The sequence below is a fragment of the Haliotis rubra genome, unplaced genomic scaffold (genome assembly GCF_003918875.1).
Source record: "Haliotis rubra isolate DU_JTF1 unplaced genomic scaffold, ASM391887v1 Scf18, whole genome shotgun sequence".
Lineage (NCBI taxonomy): Eukaryota > Metazoa > Mollusca > Gastropoda > Lepetellida > Haliotidae > Haliotis > Haliotis rubra.
In genome coordinates this window covers 1,375,759-1,394,441 of record NW_025765780.1, presented here as the reverse complement: position 1 = coordinate 1,394,441, position 18,683 = coordinate 1,375,759, and the positions used below count along the sequence as shown (strand labels likewise).

At 43.4% G+C, this 18,683-nt stretch overlaps 2 protein-coding genes across 3 annotated transcripts; both read left to right on the top strand.

The window, feature by feature from the left end:
• The first annotated feature begins 432 nt into the window (after positions 1-432).
• On the top strand, positions 433-18,065 carry LOC124273358 (cholinesterase 1-like). 2 transcript variants are annotated; one of them, XM_046708594.1, is made up of 2 exons: positions 433-2,264; positions 17,582-18,065. In XM_046708594.1, exons 1-2 carry the CDS (start codon positions 721-723, stop codon positions 17,964-17,966), a joined length of 1,929 nt encoding a protein of 642 aa, XP_046564550.1. In that variant the 5' UTR covers positions 433-720; the 3' UTR covers positions 17,967-18,065. The 2 variants fall into 2 exon arrangements, with proteins under 2 accessions (XP_046564550.1, XP_046564551.1); XM_046708595.1 differs by lacking the exon at positions 17,582-18,065 and adding an exon at positions 2,462-3,036.
• On the top strand, positions 7,200-9,725 carry LOC124273359 (cholinesterase 1-like). Its single transcript, XM_046708596.1, has 2 exons — positions 7,200-8,942; positions 9,141-9,725. Exons 1-2 carry the CDS (start codon positions 7,399-7,401, stop codon positions 9,523-9,525), a joined length of 1,929 nt encoding a protein of 642 aa, XP_046564552.1. The 5' UTR covers positions 7,200-7,398; the 3' UTR covers positions 9,526-9,725.
• Positions 18,066-18,683: the final 618 nt, after the last annotated feature.

Below are 18,683 nucleotides of genomic sequence, written 5' to 3'. Positions count from 1 at the left end.
TTGGCGCTAGGCATAAGCCGTCAGTAGGCATCCTGTGCTTTGCGCTAGGTATTCGACGTAAGTAGAAATCCTGGGCTTGGCGCTAGGTATATACAATGTCAGTAGGCAACCTTGATATGACGCTAGATATACGGCGTCAGTAGGCACCTTGGGATTGGCGCTAGGTACGCGACGACAGCAGACATCCTGTTCATGGCCTGCTAATTGGTATGACTTTTATATCTCCTGAGTATGATGCTAGGTACATGACGTTAGGGAACCAGCCTCCACAAATGGTATCTGCCGACACGGCGAGCTTAAATAAAGATAACGATTTAGAAATACACTGAACTTGATATGCCCTGGCCACACTCTGCCCAGCGACGATGTCACGCGCAGGAACCTGAAAGATTACAGGTCACGTGACTCTCTCGTAAGCACTGGACGCTAAACACCACCCACGAGGTGCACATTACAAGCTAGGGCGTCCCGAAGAGCGGATTGTGCAGACCGTTTACAGCTTGGATACATCAAATTACACAATATGAATATCGGACCACATCTCAATCTAAGGAACGCCACAATCTCATATAAATTTCAGTATCCAAGCTGTGAGAACATTGAGCTCAGATAACAACATTTCGCAACGTGACATTATCTGGTCAAGAAGGACAGTTTTGATAAACGGGAAATCAGTTGTTCACGAAAGTCAGTATACCGTTCGATGTAGCGGAGTTTAAAATGATTCAGCTGATTATTGTGTCCATGTTGGTCCTCCCTGCTGTAGGGATAGAGGCACCAGTGATAAATTCCACCTGGGGATATATACAGGGAGTGGAGAGAACCAGTAGGGAAGGACAACCTTACTTTGGCTACTACGGAATCCCGTACGCGAAACCTCCAGTAGGAGATCTCCGATTCAGAAAACCTCAACCACACCCAGGAGTTTCTGACATATTTAATGCTTCGAGCTATGGACTGCCATGTCTCCAGCTATCTCCAATGCTCCCTTTGAACTTTTCCTTTCAAGCTATGAGTGAAGACTGTCTCACGTTGAATGTGTTCCTGCCAAATACAACCGATGTATCGTCCAGTGTGCCGGTGATGGTCTGGATACACGGGGGAGGATTCGTGTATGGATCCGCTTCTTTGTACGAGCCTTGGCAATTGGTGACAAAAGGTGACGTTATAGTCGTCACCATCCAGTACAGATTGGGAATATTCGGATTTTTTAGTACCGATAATGACGTCGCTCCAGGTAACTACGGATTATGGGATCAACATCTGGCGCTCCAGTGGATCAAGACTAACATTGAAGCTTTTGGTGGTGACAGCAACAACATCACCATCATTGGGGAATCTGCAGGGGCGGCGAGTGTGGCCTATCACGTGTTGTACCCGGGGTCAAAGGGGCTGTTCCAGAGAGCTGTTCTACAGAGTGGAGCTGCCACATCTCTCTGGGCGATCAACAGATATATCAAATTGTTAGCGATGTTTGTTGGAAGCAGTTTAGGTTGCCTTGGTGATAACCCGGATATTATCAGCAGACAACGGGCCATGGTAGACTGTATGAGGAAGAACGATAGTACCAGAGTGTTAGCCTTTTCTTCTGTTTTGGGGACGCCAGCCTACCAGCTCATGCAGTACACGTGGGTCCCCACCATTGATGGAATCTTTGTCAAAAACAATCCCCAAGTCTTAATGAGAGACATCACATTCTTAAATACCACATGTATCAAGGACATCGACGTTATGGTAGGGGCCAACAACAACGAAGGGGGACTCCTGTTGACGAGTGCTCTAGCATTCGACAGGGCATATAATTACACATACGCTACCGACATTTTCAAGCAGAAGGAGTTTGATACAGATATTCTCCCAACAGTTACATCATTGTCATTAGAAGCTAGCACTACATCCATCAATAATATCGTCAGCGTTGAGTACACCTACCCCCGACCACCATCCGACCAGCCGCTGCCTCAAGAACAGGTACTTTCAACATACGGTGACCCTAGCTTCTTAGTACCGGGAGTCCTCTTTGCCAGGACGCACGCGTTGTTGAACACCAGCAGGAAGTGTTACTTCTACTTATTTGACCACTATCCATCCTTCGCCAGAGATAGCCCTGTGAAAGGCATGAGCCATGGAGTGGACACCTTGTATCTGTTCGACTTGAATCCGGCCACGGTCAAGATGCTTGGCTACTCAGGGAACCTGACGGCAGAGGAGTATCAGCTGGCGGAAACATTTGTTTCTTTCATTGCTGACTTTGCCAAGACTGGGTACGTAACTGTTTTCATTTGATATCATCATTTTATTTCCACAATCGTCATGTAGAGTGTGTCATCAGCCAGGTGTCGTTTAATGTAATACGTTCAAATGACAATACATATGTCTAAAAACACGGCGATACTTGTACATTCGCTCATATGAGGGGAATATCCATCAGTCTTTCAAAGTGATTACTTTATTTTCACAGTAACCCCAACCCTGCTGTTCAGGAAAAGCTTGGACAGGCATGGCCCGAGTTCAATATGGCCGACCAGCGTTACCTGACATTCACAACAAACATGTCAGTACGTGACCACGTCTACCCCAGACGAGTGACCCTGTGGCTGGACATCATCCCCAACCTCATGAAAATTCCCACCACTTCTACAACTTCCTCATCGTCTACGTCCACTACAACACCAACCACATCTGCCCCTACATGGTTCGGACTGGACGCTCACACGGCCGAGGTGACTATCCTGGCCCTCATTGTAACTCTATGTGTCGTGGGCCTGTTACTGGTGACAATAGTCATGTGCTACTGTTTGAGGCGGAGGAAACACGGGATTGATACATTGTCATGACGGCACCAGACAAATAATCATTGTATCGACCATACTTCTGTTGAAGCTACAGGACCACATTTAATGTTGTTGTTGAGATTAATATCTTCACAACTCTCAATTGTAGTCTCATCCATCAGATCGGCTATTTCCTATTTCTGAATCAACAACCCATTATGCAAAGCACAAGAATTGAAAATAAAATTAGTGATTTTTTCAAGCAATGCTTTTCATTAATTATTCGTCATGAAAGAACACATTAATTTTGCTGACGTTGTGTGCTGACGAGTAGATGCCTAACTTTGAATTTGTGGGTTCGAATCCCGGATGAGATTCAACAAAGGTTTTTGAATCTGTCCTTTACTGAGAAAGTGTAATCTCATTTATAGCATGTGCCACATTTCTGCTGTTGGTAACGATCAACGGTAAATGTGTACACATAACAACATAATAGTGTCTTGAATATACAACGTCAGTTCTAAAGAATATCAGGTTTGAGCGATCCTCAAAAACAACCTTTATCAGTGATGGGGATCAAAATAACACACAGCAGAAATTGTTGGGTACTGGGCATCCATCGCCGTGTACCGAATTGACATGTTAAAGACTATTCCCAATTTTGAGTAAATTGTCAACTCATCGTTTTCATTAAACACATCCATTGACATCATGTGACGTCAACGATAACATTACAATACATGTTGGGTATTTTTTTGTGGCAGAGTTTCATATCTATTTTCTTTTCTCTAATTAATAATAATGATAAAAGTAATGACAATACTTTAGGCCAACCGGGACCAGTCCCTTCCTACTCGCATTTGTTAGAATGTCATTCTTGCAGAAAATATTTACATGCAATGTTATTAAAGCTCATCTCAAGACCTATCTCTTTGGGAGATATTAAAATTGACTTGCACTGTTGTAAGCACTTTAAGCATGCCCATGAGGTGTGGATATCAGTGTTATACAATTGTCCTGATTACTAGTATTATCATTACAAATGTCGATTGTGCAATGAATATACAGGGACTGTAAGCTCCTTGTCAGTGAATGTCCTTGGCAAAAACAGCATATCCATGAAATCCGGTATGATACATAAATATGTAAGGTGTGTAAATATTTGCAAATTTGAAAATTTACATGTGTTTCCCCACCTAAGTAAATTCACATGTTTCCAACCCGAGTAAACTTAGAACGAAATCGGAAATTTCAACACCCACTGAAATTCAAAGGAATGCATTGGAAATACTGTATGATCATGTATTTAACGGGGTATCTGTTTTGCAATTCATATTTGGAAATCCCTGACAATCCGGTCAGGGCATACATGAACGAGGTGCTTGTGCATACGAAAATCTACGATGAGCATATGTTTCAAAGGTATAGATTCATATGAAATATATGCCCGAAGTTAGGAAATATCTGAAAACATACGTACATCCGGTCATGGCATGTATTTCCTACTGTATTTACGTTTATTTCAATGGTTTACTATCCGGCTTTTGGTCCGGTGTCTAAAACGGCATGATGGCATGGTTTGTTGCTTCTACGAAGGTCTTCCTCATGCCTGTATCTTTGAGTCCAAGGTCCATCCACGGTACGACTCTGAAGGTGTCCACGGTATCATGTTTTTAACTTCTTTGGAATAGACCCACATACAGACAAAGAAGATTTTCTGCCAAAAACTGATCGTGGCCTTTTTGAGCCAATAAATTTATTTATATCATTGAATGTCCTTTTTCTCGTCAGACCCCCATTGTTCTCGGTGCCCGTGATTTGCTACCTCCTGATCTCTAAGCGCAGATCAGGAAAGTGCCCAGGTTCTATACCAGAAGCACAGCCCTTCTGACGCTCTGGGTCATGCAGAACGCTGCAGTGTTGGGGAGTCTTCATATTCTCTGGAAAGATCTTGGCGGGTTCGACTGGGCAGCTTTTCCAGGGAGAAGTCCCATTCGCTGTCTGGGTTGCGTGTAGACAACGCAACGGGACCTGAACTGAAAAAAAAATGCTACCCGCCTGACTGTGCCAGTACAACTCACGCTCTCTCTGTGCTTTATACTACTTTTAATCTGTAAACCATAAAGGTAATTAACAAGATTCTAGGTGGTTTGGTACCTCCTGATCTCTTCATCGGGAGCATAGCCCTTCTGACACTTTGGGTAATGCAGAAGGCTGCAGTGTTGGATAGTTTACAATATTGGGGTGGGTGGGGGATTACTGCGTGCAACTGGGCAACGCTTCCTGGGAGAAGTTACATTCGCTGTCTGGGCTGCGTGTAGCCAGGGCAAGTGTACCTGAGCTGATCATGATCCTTACCAGCCAGACTGTGCCATGTCCAACCAGACCTCTCACTGATTCATTATATACTCGCCCCAAAAAGAAACGCATGTAGGAATTTCAACTGTATTTTTATGTTTCTTTTGAAACATCATTTAGGCTTTATGAGTCAATGAAATATAGCGAAATTGCACACTGGGAATGCAGATTTATCCGTCTTTGGCACCAACTCGAGGAAAGTCAGTTTGAGTGTCACATGGAGACGTGTGGTGGCGCTGAAGTCAATACCTCGTGTGACCACCGTGGGCATCCAGAACTGCACGGCATCGCCTCGGCATCGAACGAATAAGTCTCATGAATCTCATGAATCTCGTGTTGCCCAATCGCAGCCCACTCTGCCTGTAGTGCCTGTGCAAGTTGCTGAAGTGTCTGGGGCTGAGGGTTACGGCGTCGCACCCGTCTGTCCAGGGCATCCCACAGTTGGTCGATCGGGTTTAAGTCCGGTGATCTTGAGGGCCAGGGGAGCACATTGATGTTGTGGTTCTGGAGGAAGTCTCTAGTGTGACGTGCTGTGTGGGGCCTCGTACTGTCCTGTTGAAACAACTCCCTCTGGCGATCAATGATTGGAAGGAGGTGTGGGCGTAGGATTACGTCACAGTACCGTTGAGCTGTCAGGTTGCCCTGGATCATCACCAAATCACTTCTCCTTTGGCAGGTGATCACCCCCCACATCATAACACTTTGCCGGCCGAATCTGTCCACCTGGGGAACGCAAGCGTCGTCGAAACGTTCACGTCGACGTCTGTACACCCCCATTCTTCCATCGCGTCGTTCCAGTAGAAATCGTGATTCATCACTGAACCAGATTCTACGCCAATTCGGTAGGTCCCAGGCCTGAACGTTGGTGCACCATTGAACTCGATGTCGACGATGTTGTTGTCGAAGCACAGGGTCAAAATAAGGTCTTCTGTCACGTAAACGAGCCTCTCTCAACCTGTTCCTGACAGTCTGTGCAGAAAGCCTCCTCAATCTGGGTATTTGTCGAGCGGTACTGGTCGCCGTAGCTGTTCGCTCGAGGTCGCCCATTACGAGGGGCATCTGCTACCGAATTCTGCCGGCGATATCTCTCCCAGAGCCGTGAAATGGTGCTTTCGTGAACATTCATGCGTCGGGCAACTGCATGTTGAGACTGGCCAGCTTCAAGAAAAGCAATGGCGATATGACGGTTGGCTTCACTTAGACGTTGCGTTTTGCGTTCGTCAACAATATTCCAAATACAGTGAATAATCGACAGACAGCGATCAACCTTTTATACCCATCATTGAGAGTATCTTATCCCCAACTTTCACGTGCATTGCATGTGAATTGTTTATTCTGTGACACTACACGCCGAAATTGAAAATCATGCTGTTAAATACGGGTATTTTACGGATGGTGCGTTTTGTTGTGATGTTTCAAAACATAAACACCACAGGACTCATAAACAGAGCAAAACCTTTTGTAAAATGAATCACGTTTTAATTCATTGCTACATGAAATTGCTATTTTTATGATGCGTTTCTTTTTTGGGAGAGTATATTTCAATCTGTAGAATGCAATACTTTAGAAGGGACAAACTCTTTCCAAATCCATGAGAAATCTGCAAGATGCAGAGTCAACTGTAAGATTAAGACTTCATCATAAACATATGTGTAAACAACTATAACATAGTGTTGATAGCAAGTGTCAAAGTTGTGTTAGATGACAAGCTGTGGTGATCAAAATTAAAGCATCGCTTAGAATCATATATCTCCCACCTCCGCTGAACTGCTATGCCCCTTATACAATACCAGTAACAGCATCAAGAACAGTTACCAAGGCAACCAGCTAGCTTTCGGTTGTGAAGTTAGGCACACAAAACTATGATAACTATCCTATGCATACAACACAAAGATCACTGCTGGCTCTGAAACCAGGTATTTGGGGCAAAGTGCGCTACCGGTACCACTGTCTTGTTATTCTGACTAAAGGTCATACCGTATCTACTACGCCTGTCAAATATAGGTCACACACGTGACTCTCACAAGCACATACCTGGGCGTATTGACAGTACAGATTGTACGAGCATATGTCAACACCAGGAACGCCTTAATCCGGTATGTAAACAGTCAGTGAATAGTAAATACAAATCACTCTGTGCGAACAGGACAGGAAACAACAATTCGCAATATTCAATACGAGGATCTCAGTCAAGAAGGACAGGTGAGGAGTGGTGGGAAAGTTGTTCACGAAAGTCAGTACACCGTCCAATGTAGCGGAGTTTAAAATGATTCAGCTGATTATTGTGTCCATGTTGGTCCTCCCTGCTGTAGGGATGGATGCACCAGAGATAAATTCCACATGGGGATATATACAGGGAGTGGAGAGAACCAGTAGGGAAGGACAACCTTACTTTGGCTACTACGGTATCCCGTACGCGAAACCTCCAGTTGGAGATCTCCGATTCAGAAAACCTCAACCACACCCAGGAGTTTCTGACATATTTAATGCTACGAGCTATGGACTGCCATGTCTCCAGCGATCGCCAATGCTCCCTTTGAACTTTTCCTTTCCAGCTATGAGTGAAGACTGTCTCACGTTGAATGTGTTCCTGCCAAATACAACCGATGTATCGTCCAGTGTGCCGGTGATGGTCTGGATACACGGGGGAGGATTCGTGTATGGATCCGCTTCTTTGTACGAGCCTTGGCAATTGGTGACAAAAGGTGACGTTATAGTCGTCACCATCCAGTACAGATTGGGAATATTCGGATTTTTTAGTACCGGAAATGACGTCGCTCCAGGTAACTACGGATTATGGGATCAACACCTGGCGCTCCAGTGGGTCAAGACTAACATTGAAGCGTTTGGTGGTGACAGCAACAACATCACCATCATTGGAGAATCTGCAGGGGCGGCGAGTGTGGCCTATCACGTGTTGTATCCGGGGTCAAAGGGGCTGTTCCAGAGAGCAGTTCTACAGAGTGGAGCTGCCACATCTCTCTGGGCGATCAACAGAAATGATCTATTTGTAGCAATGTATGTTGGATATATTTTAGGTTGTCGTGGTGGAAGTGGTGACGCAAAGAGCAGACAACGGGCCATGGTAGACTGTATGAGGACGAACGACAGTACCAGAGTGTTAGCCTATTCCTATTTTGGTGGCACGCCAGCCTACGAGGTCATACAGTACACGTGGGTCCCCACCATTGATGGAATCTTTGTCAAAAACGATCCCCAAGTCTTAATGAGAGACATAACATTCTTAAATACTACGTGTATCAAGGACATCGACGTTATGGTAGGAGCCAACAACAACGAAGGGGGACTCTTGCTGACGAGTGCTCTAGCATTCGACAGGGCATATAATTACACATACGCTACCGACATCTTCAAGCAGAAGGAGTTTGATACAGATATTCTCCCAACAGTTACATCATTGTCATTAGGAGCTAGCACTCCATCCATCAATAATATCGTCAGCGTTGAGTACACCTACCCCCGACCACCATCTGACCAGCCGCTGCCTCAAGAACAGGTACTTTCAACATATGGTGACCCTAGCTTCTTGGTACCGGGAGTCCTCTTTGCCAGGACACACGTGTTGTTAAACACCAGCAGGAAGTGTTACTTCTACTTATTTGACCACTATCCATCCTTCGCCAGAGATAGCCCTGTGAAAGGCATGAGCCATGGAGTGGACACCTTGTATCTGTTTGACCTGAATCCGGCCACGGTCAAGATGCTTGGCTACTCAGGGAACCTAACGGCAGAGGAGTATCAGGTGGCGGACACATTTGTTTCTTTCATTGCTGATTTTGCCAAGACTGGGTACGTAACTGTTTTCATTATGATGTCATCATTTCATTTCAACGATTGTCGTGTAGAGTGTGTCATCAGTCAGCTGTCTTTAAGTGTAATACGTTAAAATAACAATACATATGTCTAAAAATACCGCGATACTTGTACATTTGCTCACAAGAGGGGAATATTTATCAGCATTTCAAAGTGATTACTTTATTTTCACAGTAACCCCAACCCTACTGTTGAAGAAAAGCTTGGACAGGCATGGCCCGAGTTCACTATGGCCGACCAGCGTTACCTATCCTTCACAACAAACATGTCAGTACGTGACCACGTCTACCCCAGACGAGTGACCCTGTGGCTTGACATCATCCCCAATCTCATGAAAATTCCCACCACATCTACAACTTCCTCATCGTCTACGTCCACTACAACACCAACCACATCTGCCCCATCTACATGGTTCGGACTGGACGCTCACACGGCCGAGGTGACTATCCTGGCCCTCATTGTAACTCTATGTGTCGTGGGCCTGTTACTGGTGATAATAGCCATGTGTTACTGTTTGAAGCGGCGGAAACTAGGAAATGAAAGATATGCTTTGGAATGAGGGCACCATACAAATAATCATTGCATCGACCATACTTATGTTGAAGTTAGAAGATCACATCATTGTTGAAATTAACAGCTTTATAACTCACACTCTTAGGCTCATCGGCCAGATCTACTGTTACCTATTTCTGAATCAACAATTCATTGTGCAAAGCATAAGGAAAGGAAATAAAATTAGTGATTTTGTTTTCAAGTAACGTCTTTAATCATTCATTCTCCATGAAAGAACACTATTACTTGAATTTCAGTTTGCCTGATGACATGAACTTTGAATCATAAAAGTTGTGTATAAACTGTTTACGTGCAATTATGTGTCGTTATGGTGGCCGGACGGTGGGACAATGTCGATGATGCTGACGCTATATATTGGGAGGTTGTGTACGTGTTGTGTGCGTGATTTTGGTGGGGTGGGGATGGGGGTGGGTGACAGCACAGAATCCTCATATTAGGAGATGATGGCTGCCCTTCAAAGCTTTTTGTTCAGATGTATTACTGTGATGTTTTTGTGCACAATTCAGTTCTTCATCGAAAAGTTTAAATCCTAATGACAAATTGCTTTAATGCATGTAGTTATAAGATCATGGTAAGGTTTCTGGATAGGATGAACGCAAAACGGTATCCGTTTAGGCCATGTTCGGATAAATATGTAAATCTTCTACTGCAACCAAGTAATGTGCATTATTTGATGTTACGTTATTTCTTATTGCAAAATGATAATAACAAGATTTGTGGTGCTTTCCTTAATCACTGTTGACAGGATAATATCGAACTCTGTATGATTTGACCCTGCGCATCGTAACACACCCAAGATATTTGGTGTGATATTGATGTGAAAAGTTAGTTCAGAATCGTGTGTGTCCACCTTTGGTGCTGATGCGGGCTTGACAACGACGATGCATAGACGACACTAAGCGATAAAAGAAAAATTGGAAAATGTTGTTTCATGTCTGAACCAACGCGTGTCCTAATTCAGTTAACGTCAATGGCTGATTCTCGGAAGTCTTGCTGTCTTGTTTGGCACTTATAACTAGTACTAGCCCAGCTTCAACTAAGTTTGTGAATTTCTGACGTTGCTGGATAATTCGGTAAACGGTGCTCCATACGTTGAATTGCTGGGTTCATATCTTCTTTTGATGCCTTAAATACTGTATCGTGGTATCTCAACAATGGAGTTGCGTATCGGTAAACACTATTCACTTCAAATCTTTCCATATGGAACAAAGGTAAGTCTCTGATATGTGCCCACTGTTTCTGGAGTGCAACCACTGGGTATATATATTCAGAAAAAGACAAGTTACTTGATGTGAAGGCATTCACGACATTGTATCTTGTTTCTATCATATTGTCTGCAGATACCAGGAGACTGAATCACAGATTGTCCACTACACAGATATGGCTCATGCAAAATTGTTGTATGCTAAATGGTTTCAAGCGACTTCACAGCAGATTCAAGAATCATAGATTTTTGGGATTCGTCATTAAGATGGCCTAAGCATTCACGTTTGGGCCATGTCCGTACAGAGTAAAGGGCTGGGATGACTGATCAAGATATACTTGGCCATTGATTTTAGCTGTAACCACTGGTCAAGGTGGGTCAAATCGTACGATGCGATAGAACCATTGGAAGCTATAGTCTTCCCAGAAATTATTGAGAAAGTTGTTTCGGCAAATATCTAATACATGTATATAAACTATAAAAGTTTTACTTAAATGAATATGTTGAAATATGTTTCTCTTACAGTCTAAGTGTCTTTGCAGTACTTTGTGAGACCTCCTTGCCTTGCAATACACGGCTGAATGCGCCTAGGCACACTACCGATCAAGTTTTTAGGAAATCGAGTGACAGCGTATCCCAATATTCGACCATATCCTCATACCCTCAATATTTCTAAGTTGGTTTATTCTGCCCTTCACTAGTCCCCACACATTCTCAATAGGGTTAAGATCTGGGCTGTAGCTGGGCCAGTCAAATTAAACTTGAAGATTTTTCTCCAACCACCACTGTTTTGTGCAGACCGCAGTGTGTTTTCGGTCGTTATACTAGAAAATCCAATTATCTTCTTACAGTGTTCGGGCCGCTGGAAGGAAGTGATCATTTGAGATGTCAACATATCGTTCCTTCGTCGTATTTCCAGTGAAAATACACGGCGTCACTCCACGTGATGATATTTCACCCAACATTTGAACTGTCGGGCTATGTTTTGGGAGTTAGTAGATAGGTTTCACAGTATCTTTTATCCACATTTTCACACAGCACGGACAAAGCCGGACAGAATTTTCATCAGAAAACATTGTCCCAATCTTGAATTTCGTTAACCCTACACAAGTTTAAACGTCTTCCTTTCCGTGCCTCTTTCATCAATGGTGAGGGAATTCCGCGCATTTTCACCCACTTAAGTCTTTGTATTTCTGGTCTGAGGGTTTCGTTACATACCTAAGAACTTCCTCTATAAATCATCTCATTTCTTATATTGTCAACGCTTTTCAATTTTCACCCACTCACAATCTGACCAAGTCGCCGGCGATCCGTAGTACTGAACTTCCTTGGTCTCCCTGCCCCTGTCTTGTGCTCATTCCAAACTCCTGACTGAATATTCTTCAAAGTTCTGTATACTGGAGACCAAGGACACTTTTGCATTAGTCACATCCCTTTCAAAATCATCTAAACTCATGGTCAAAAGAAAGTGAACACTTTTTATTTTGAATGTTTGGCGAAGTTGTCCAAGTTAGTAAAATCCTTTTAGGCCGAAACAGTTCGTCCACTCTTACTAATCATTCGCCCAAACGCAGCATGTTGGCTGTGTAGAAGCACGTGAATTTGCGAAAAATGGCAAAACGTGCATCTAGGAGATTTTGCAAAATACTTTTCGAGAAATGGTATAAAGTTATGCCACGGCTAACAGCGCAAGAAAGAGAGAGGGCCATATGTATGAGGCAGATGGGCGCCAACAACAGCCATATTGCCAGGACCCTGACCTGTTCCAGCGTTACAGGCAGACTGGCAGCGCTCAAGACAGCCCACGATCAGGCAGACCACGTGTGACGACCCCACAGGAAGACCGGCATCTGCGTTCTCTTCATCTGCGTAACCGGGTCATCACCGCAACGGATACGGCGGCAACGGCTCTAGGACATCTCATAAGTCGACGTACCGTGCTACGACGTCTACGTGCAGCAGGTATCAGAGCTCGACATTCCCTGCTTGGAATGGCATTGATCCAGGAACATCGTCGTCGTAGGTTGCAGTGGGCAAGGAATGTACGTCGCTGGCAGGTACAAAATTGGGAGCGAGTGGTTTTTAAAGACGAAAGTCAATTCATCATGTTCCATAATGTATACCGTTGCAGGGAAGAAAGACTAGCGCCGAATTGCTAAGAGGAAGTTCATCCTTTTTGAGGAGGCGGTGTGATGGTGTGGGGAAGAATTTGTGGGAATCAACGTACACGGTTGGTCGTAATGAGTGGAAACGTGAACGCTCAGAGATACAGAGGTGACATTCTTCAACCCGTGGCAATACCATTTCTTCGCCAGCAACAACAGGGAACACTTCTGCAGCACGACAACGCCAGGCCCCACACAGCGCGAATTTTCCAGCACTTCTTGAACGCCCAGAATATCCAAATTCTTCCATGTCCAGCACGCTCACCGGACATAAACCCCATAGAGCACTTGTGGGATCACCTGAATCGCCAAGTGAGAAGACGACCACGGTCCCCAGCGAACCGACAGGAACTTGAAGACGCTCTCAGGAACGAGTGGAATATGATTCCGAATGACGTCATTCGGCGGCTGACGACATTGATGAGAGGGCGAGTCGGGGCGTGTATTACTGCTAGAGGTGGTCACACTAATTACTAAGGATGACCAGAGACTTGACATGACGGAGACATTCCATGATTGACTCTTGTTGTATCTGTGAACTGTGCCATTCCTACCCTTCTACCCATTCCATAACATGTGCTCTTAATCTGTGAGGAGTTTATCATAGACACTGTGGGTGCATTGTCCCAAATGCTGGCTTCATTAAATGTATTATAACTTAAAACATCGTATGTTTTGCTTTGATTTTATCGATGATTAATGAAGGTGTTCACTTTCTTTTGCCCACTAGTTTAGAACCAGCTTTCTTTACTCTTGCGCTGTCAAATCTGCCATATCAACAAATTTAAGGAAGTCGTCTGCTACACTAGGAGAGATAACTCTTGATGTAGTAAGGTTCATTCTCAAGCCTTCAAGAGTTACCTCCCACATTGAGTACCTTACTGCATAATGTAACACCTATTTCAAAATTCTATTATCAGTTTTAGGAAACAAAGATTTTTGCAGTAATTTCTGGGAAAAACTCTACTTGTAAGATTTAGTCAGGCGAGGATGAACATCTACTAAGGTCTCAAGTGCCATCTTCAGTAAGATAAACTCTCATTTCCTTACCACTATTGAACTCTGGTAGAGAAAGTTTAGGAATTCCATAAACAGAGGAAATCAGCCTTGCGTTCATGGGCAAATCAACACTGGTAACATCTGAAGCAAGTTTGGGCTGAGGTACATTAGTAGGTGATGGACTGACATGGGAATCCTCATTTCATGTTTGATGCGTCGATTAGTTATTGGTGCACATTGGTCAGAAAAATTACTTCAGTGTTAAGTTATCTGGGATAGGATGTGTCACTGACATCAGGCTCTTTCATCCCATGTCCACTGTCAATCAGAGATGAAATTAACTTTGCTTCTTTATATACTACTCAAACTTTGCTAAAGATCAAATCATACATTCAGCAGAAAACTATGATATGGGGTCAAATTGGATTTAAATATCTAAGCTTATTGTAAGCATGGATCCTAGGTTTCAGTGTGTCATTTCATCTTGTGGATCCCATACCTGCTATTGATAGCTGTTGTGTACATGTCAATGACTTGTTCCATGGTTTGCAAAAAGGTTGCTTGGTGCCATGAAAACCATGTTGATGGTTACTCATGTATCAAGTGCATAAGGTTAGATTAAAGTGACTGTTTGCCTAAAGAGGGGTTACCATATTATTATTTATCCAGATTTAAATGGATACAATATTAAATTATGAATCTACGTTTAAGTAAAGTTGTGAATTGTTGTGATCCTTAGCAAAGTGTGAGTAGTATACATATTACCAGCTTCTCTTAAGTTTATTTCTTTAACAACCTGTAACATCATGCATTCTTTCTCTTTCTTGGTAGTCCTTCCATTCTATGGAAATTATGTTTAGTTCAGATGCTTCATCCCCCATGTGCTTAATGTGAACAACTCTGTCTCTCTGTCACCTTCTAAGTGCACCTTAAGTTCATGTTTTCGTTTTATTTTCTCAAGTTCAGCACTTTGCCCATTACTCACACTTGACAAAACGACTAACTAGTTTAATGAGCACTACCTACACTTACTTCTGATCGAGGAGTCATTATTTCATGAAGTTCATGATTCATGTCAAGTTTTGTCAACTACATAATCTGACAAATGGGCCTGGACGAAAACCGGACAGAGCGTCCGTCTTGCGAGTGTGGCTGTGTTTCACAGGGCCCATCATTGTCATCACTGTCAAAGTTCCTTATTAGGCAAATACTGACACTTTCCGCCTCGAGGGACCATGGAAAGAAGACGAAGTATGTGTAATCATGTGCCAAGTCATGTGACCCACTTTTGAAAGAGGTCGCTAGCGTCAGTCTCGCTCTGTGTTTTTTGTGTTGGTAGTTTTCCTTTGTGTTACTTCTCTAGTTAAAAAATGTTGTTTTCATTTCTTGTTCTCTTTAACATGCCGTTTTGTGTTTAATAAATAGTATTGCAACACATCATCTCATGTTATTCCTGACTGGTCACTATGATGTAAGTTTACATAAAGAGTAATCATATAACCAGTTATATGACCCACTAGCGTCAGTCTCAGTGTCAGTGTATGTTACCTTTAACCTTGCTGATGGACATCATGATTTCCTACTCACTGATGGTATCTATGCGGGGAATACACGTGTGTATGTGTGCGTGTGACTTGAGCATTTTGCGTTCAATAAATTGTATTACAACACAACATATTTTGTTCCTCAAGATTGGTCACTGTGAGGTAAGTTTCCATATATCGCCTGCAGTTTCTCAAACCATTTACTGGCAGTTCGGTATTTGCAAACAAGGCAGGGTACACTGTGAAGAACACGTAAAGCACGTGGTCACATAAAAAATACAACAACAATAAAAAACGAAATTGGGTGCTTCGGTTTGGGTACACATAATCGTTAAACTGGCAACGAAATGGCAGATAAACGAAATTACCTCCATAGCATCTACACAACATTGACAATAGGTAAACAGCCTTACCATTCTTATTGTATTTAAATAGCATACATTTAATTACTTTCTGACAACTAGGATGTTGCTTGTTGTCACCTTAAGTATACACCACCAAAATAGTGAAGCTGGACACACAGCACAAAGTTAATTGCTGGAAGTGAAGCTAGGCATACAACACCAAGATAATTGCTGAGTGTGAAGCTAGGCATACAACACCAAGATAATTGCTGAGTGTGAAGCTAGGCATACAACACCAAGATAATTGCTGAGTGTGAAGCTAGGCATACAACACCAAGATAATTGCTGAGTGTGAAGCTAGGCATACAACACCAAGATAATTGCTGAGTGTGAAGCTAGGCATACAACACCAAGATAATTCTTGGGCGTGCAGCTAGGAATACAACACCAAGATAATTGCTGGAAGTGAAGCTATTCACACAACACCAAGGTAATTGCTGGAATTGAAGCTAGGCATACAGCACCAAGATGGTTGCTGGAAGTGAAGCTATTCACACAACACCAAGGTAATTGCTTAGTGTGAAGCTAGGCATACAACACCAAGATAATTCTTGGGTGTGAAGTTAGGCAAACAACACCACGATAATTGTTGGGTGTGCAGCTAGGAATACAACACCAAAATAATTGCTGGTATTGAAACTGAGCAAATTAAGCTACCAATATTGGTAGACACGCTGTTTTTATCATTCTAGTTAAAGATAAAGAAATATTAATATTTGCGAAAAACCTGAATTTCCTAAACTTGTCCTGACTGAACTAGCCCCTCTGTCGCGTAGCTTCACACCTGTCGTAGAGAGGTCACGTGACTCACATGACACATATCGGGGCATAGTGACTGTGCATATTGTCCGTTGCCGACTGTGTACAGTGTTTGCATATTTTATTTGGCTACTACGGAATCCCGTACACGAAACCTCCAGTTGGAGATCTCCGATCCAGAAAACCTCAACCACACCCAGAAGCTTCTGACATATTCAATGCTTCGAGCTATGGACTGCCATGTCTCCAGCAATATTCCTGTCTCACGTTGAATGTGTTCCTGCCAAATACAACCGATGTATCGTCCACTGTGCCGGTGATGATTTTTTTTCTGTTTTGGGGTCGCCAGCCTACGAGCTCATGCAGTACACGTGGGTCCCCACCACTGATGGAATCTTTGTCAAAGATGATCCCCAAGTCTTAATGAGAGACATCGCATTCTTAAATACTACGTGTATCAAGGGCATCGACGTTATGGTAGGGGCCAACAACAACGAAGGGGGGACTCCTGTTGACGAGTGCTCTAGCATTCGACAGGGCATATAATTACACATACGCTACCGACATCTTCAAGCAGAAGGAGTTTGATACAGATATTCTCCCAACAGTTACATCATTGTCATTAGAAGCTAGCACTACATCCATCAATAATATCGTCAGCGTTGAGTACACCTACCCCCGACCACCATCTGACCAGCCGCTGCCTCAAGAACAGGTACTTTCAACATACGGTGACCCCAGCTTCTTAGTACCGGGAGTCCTCTTTGCCAGGACGCACGCGTTGTTGAACACCAGCAGGAAGTGTTACTTCTACTTATTTGACCACTATCCATCCTTCGCCAGAGATAGCCCTGTGAATACGTTAAAATAACAATACATATGTCTAAAAATACGGCGATACTTGTACATTCGCTCACAAGAGGGGAATATTCATCAGTCTTTCAAAGTGATTACTTTATTTTCACAGTAACCCCAACCCTGCTGTTGAAGAAAAGCTTGGACAGGCGTGGCCTGAGTTCACTATGGCCGACCAGCGTTACCTGTCCTTCACAACAAACATGTCAGTACGTGACCACGTCTACCCCAGACGAGTGACCCTGTGGCTGGACATCATCCCCAACCTCATGAAAATTCCCACTACATCTACAACTTCCTCATCGTCTACGTCCACTACAACACCAACCACATCTGCCCCATCTACATGGGTCGGACTGGACGCTCACACGGCCGAGGTGACTATCCTGGCCCTCATTGTAACTCTATGTGTCGTGGGCCTGTTACTGGTGATAATAGCCATGTGTTACTGTTTGAAGCGGAGGAAACACGGAATTGAAAGATATACTTTGACATGAGGCACCAGACAAATAATCATTGTATCAAACATACTTATGTTGAAGTTAGAAGATCACATTTAACGTCGTTGCTGAGATTTAACAACATCACAACTCTCGATTTTAGGCTCATCGGCCAGATGTGCTATCAACTATATCTGAATCAACAACTCATTGTGCAACACATAAGGAAAGAAAATGAAATCAGTGATATGTTTCAAGTAACGTCTTTAATTAATCATTCGCCATGAAATAACACTATCATGTTGCTGAAGTTGTGTGCTGACGATTAGGTGCCTAACTTTGAAATTGTGGGTTCGAATCCCGGATGAGATTCAACAAAAGTCTTCGAATCTGTCCTTTATTGAAAAAGTGTAATCCCATTTAGAGCATGTGCCACATTTCTGCTGTTGGCAACGATCAACGGCAAACGTGTACATATAACGCCATAACAGTTTCTTCAAAAAAACGTCAGTGCTAAAGAATACCAGGTTTGAGCGATCCTCAGAAACAACCTTTATCAGTGATGGGTATCAAAATAACAAACAGCAGATATTGCTGGGTACAGGGTATTTATTGCCGTGTAGGGGCGGTGGGGTAGCCAAGTGGTTACAGCGTTCGGGCCCGGGTCCGGGTTTGATTCCATACATGGATACAATGTGTGAAGCCCATCTCTGGTGTCCCCCGCTGTACTGTTGCTGGAATATTGCTAAAAGCGGCGTAAAACCATATTCACTT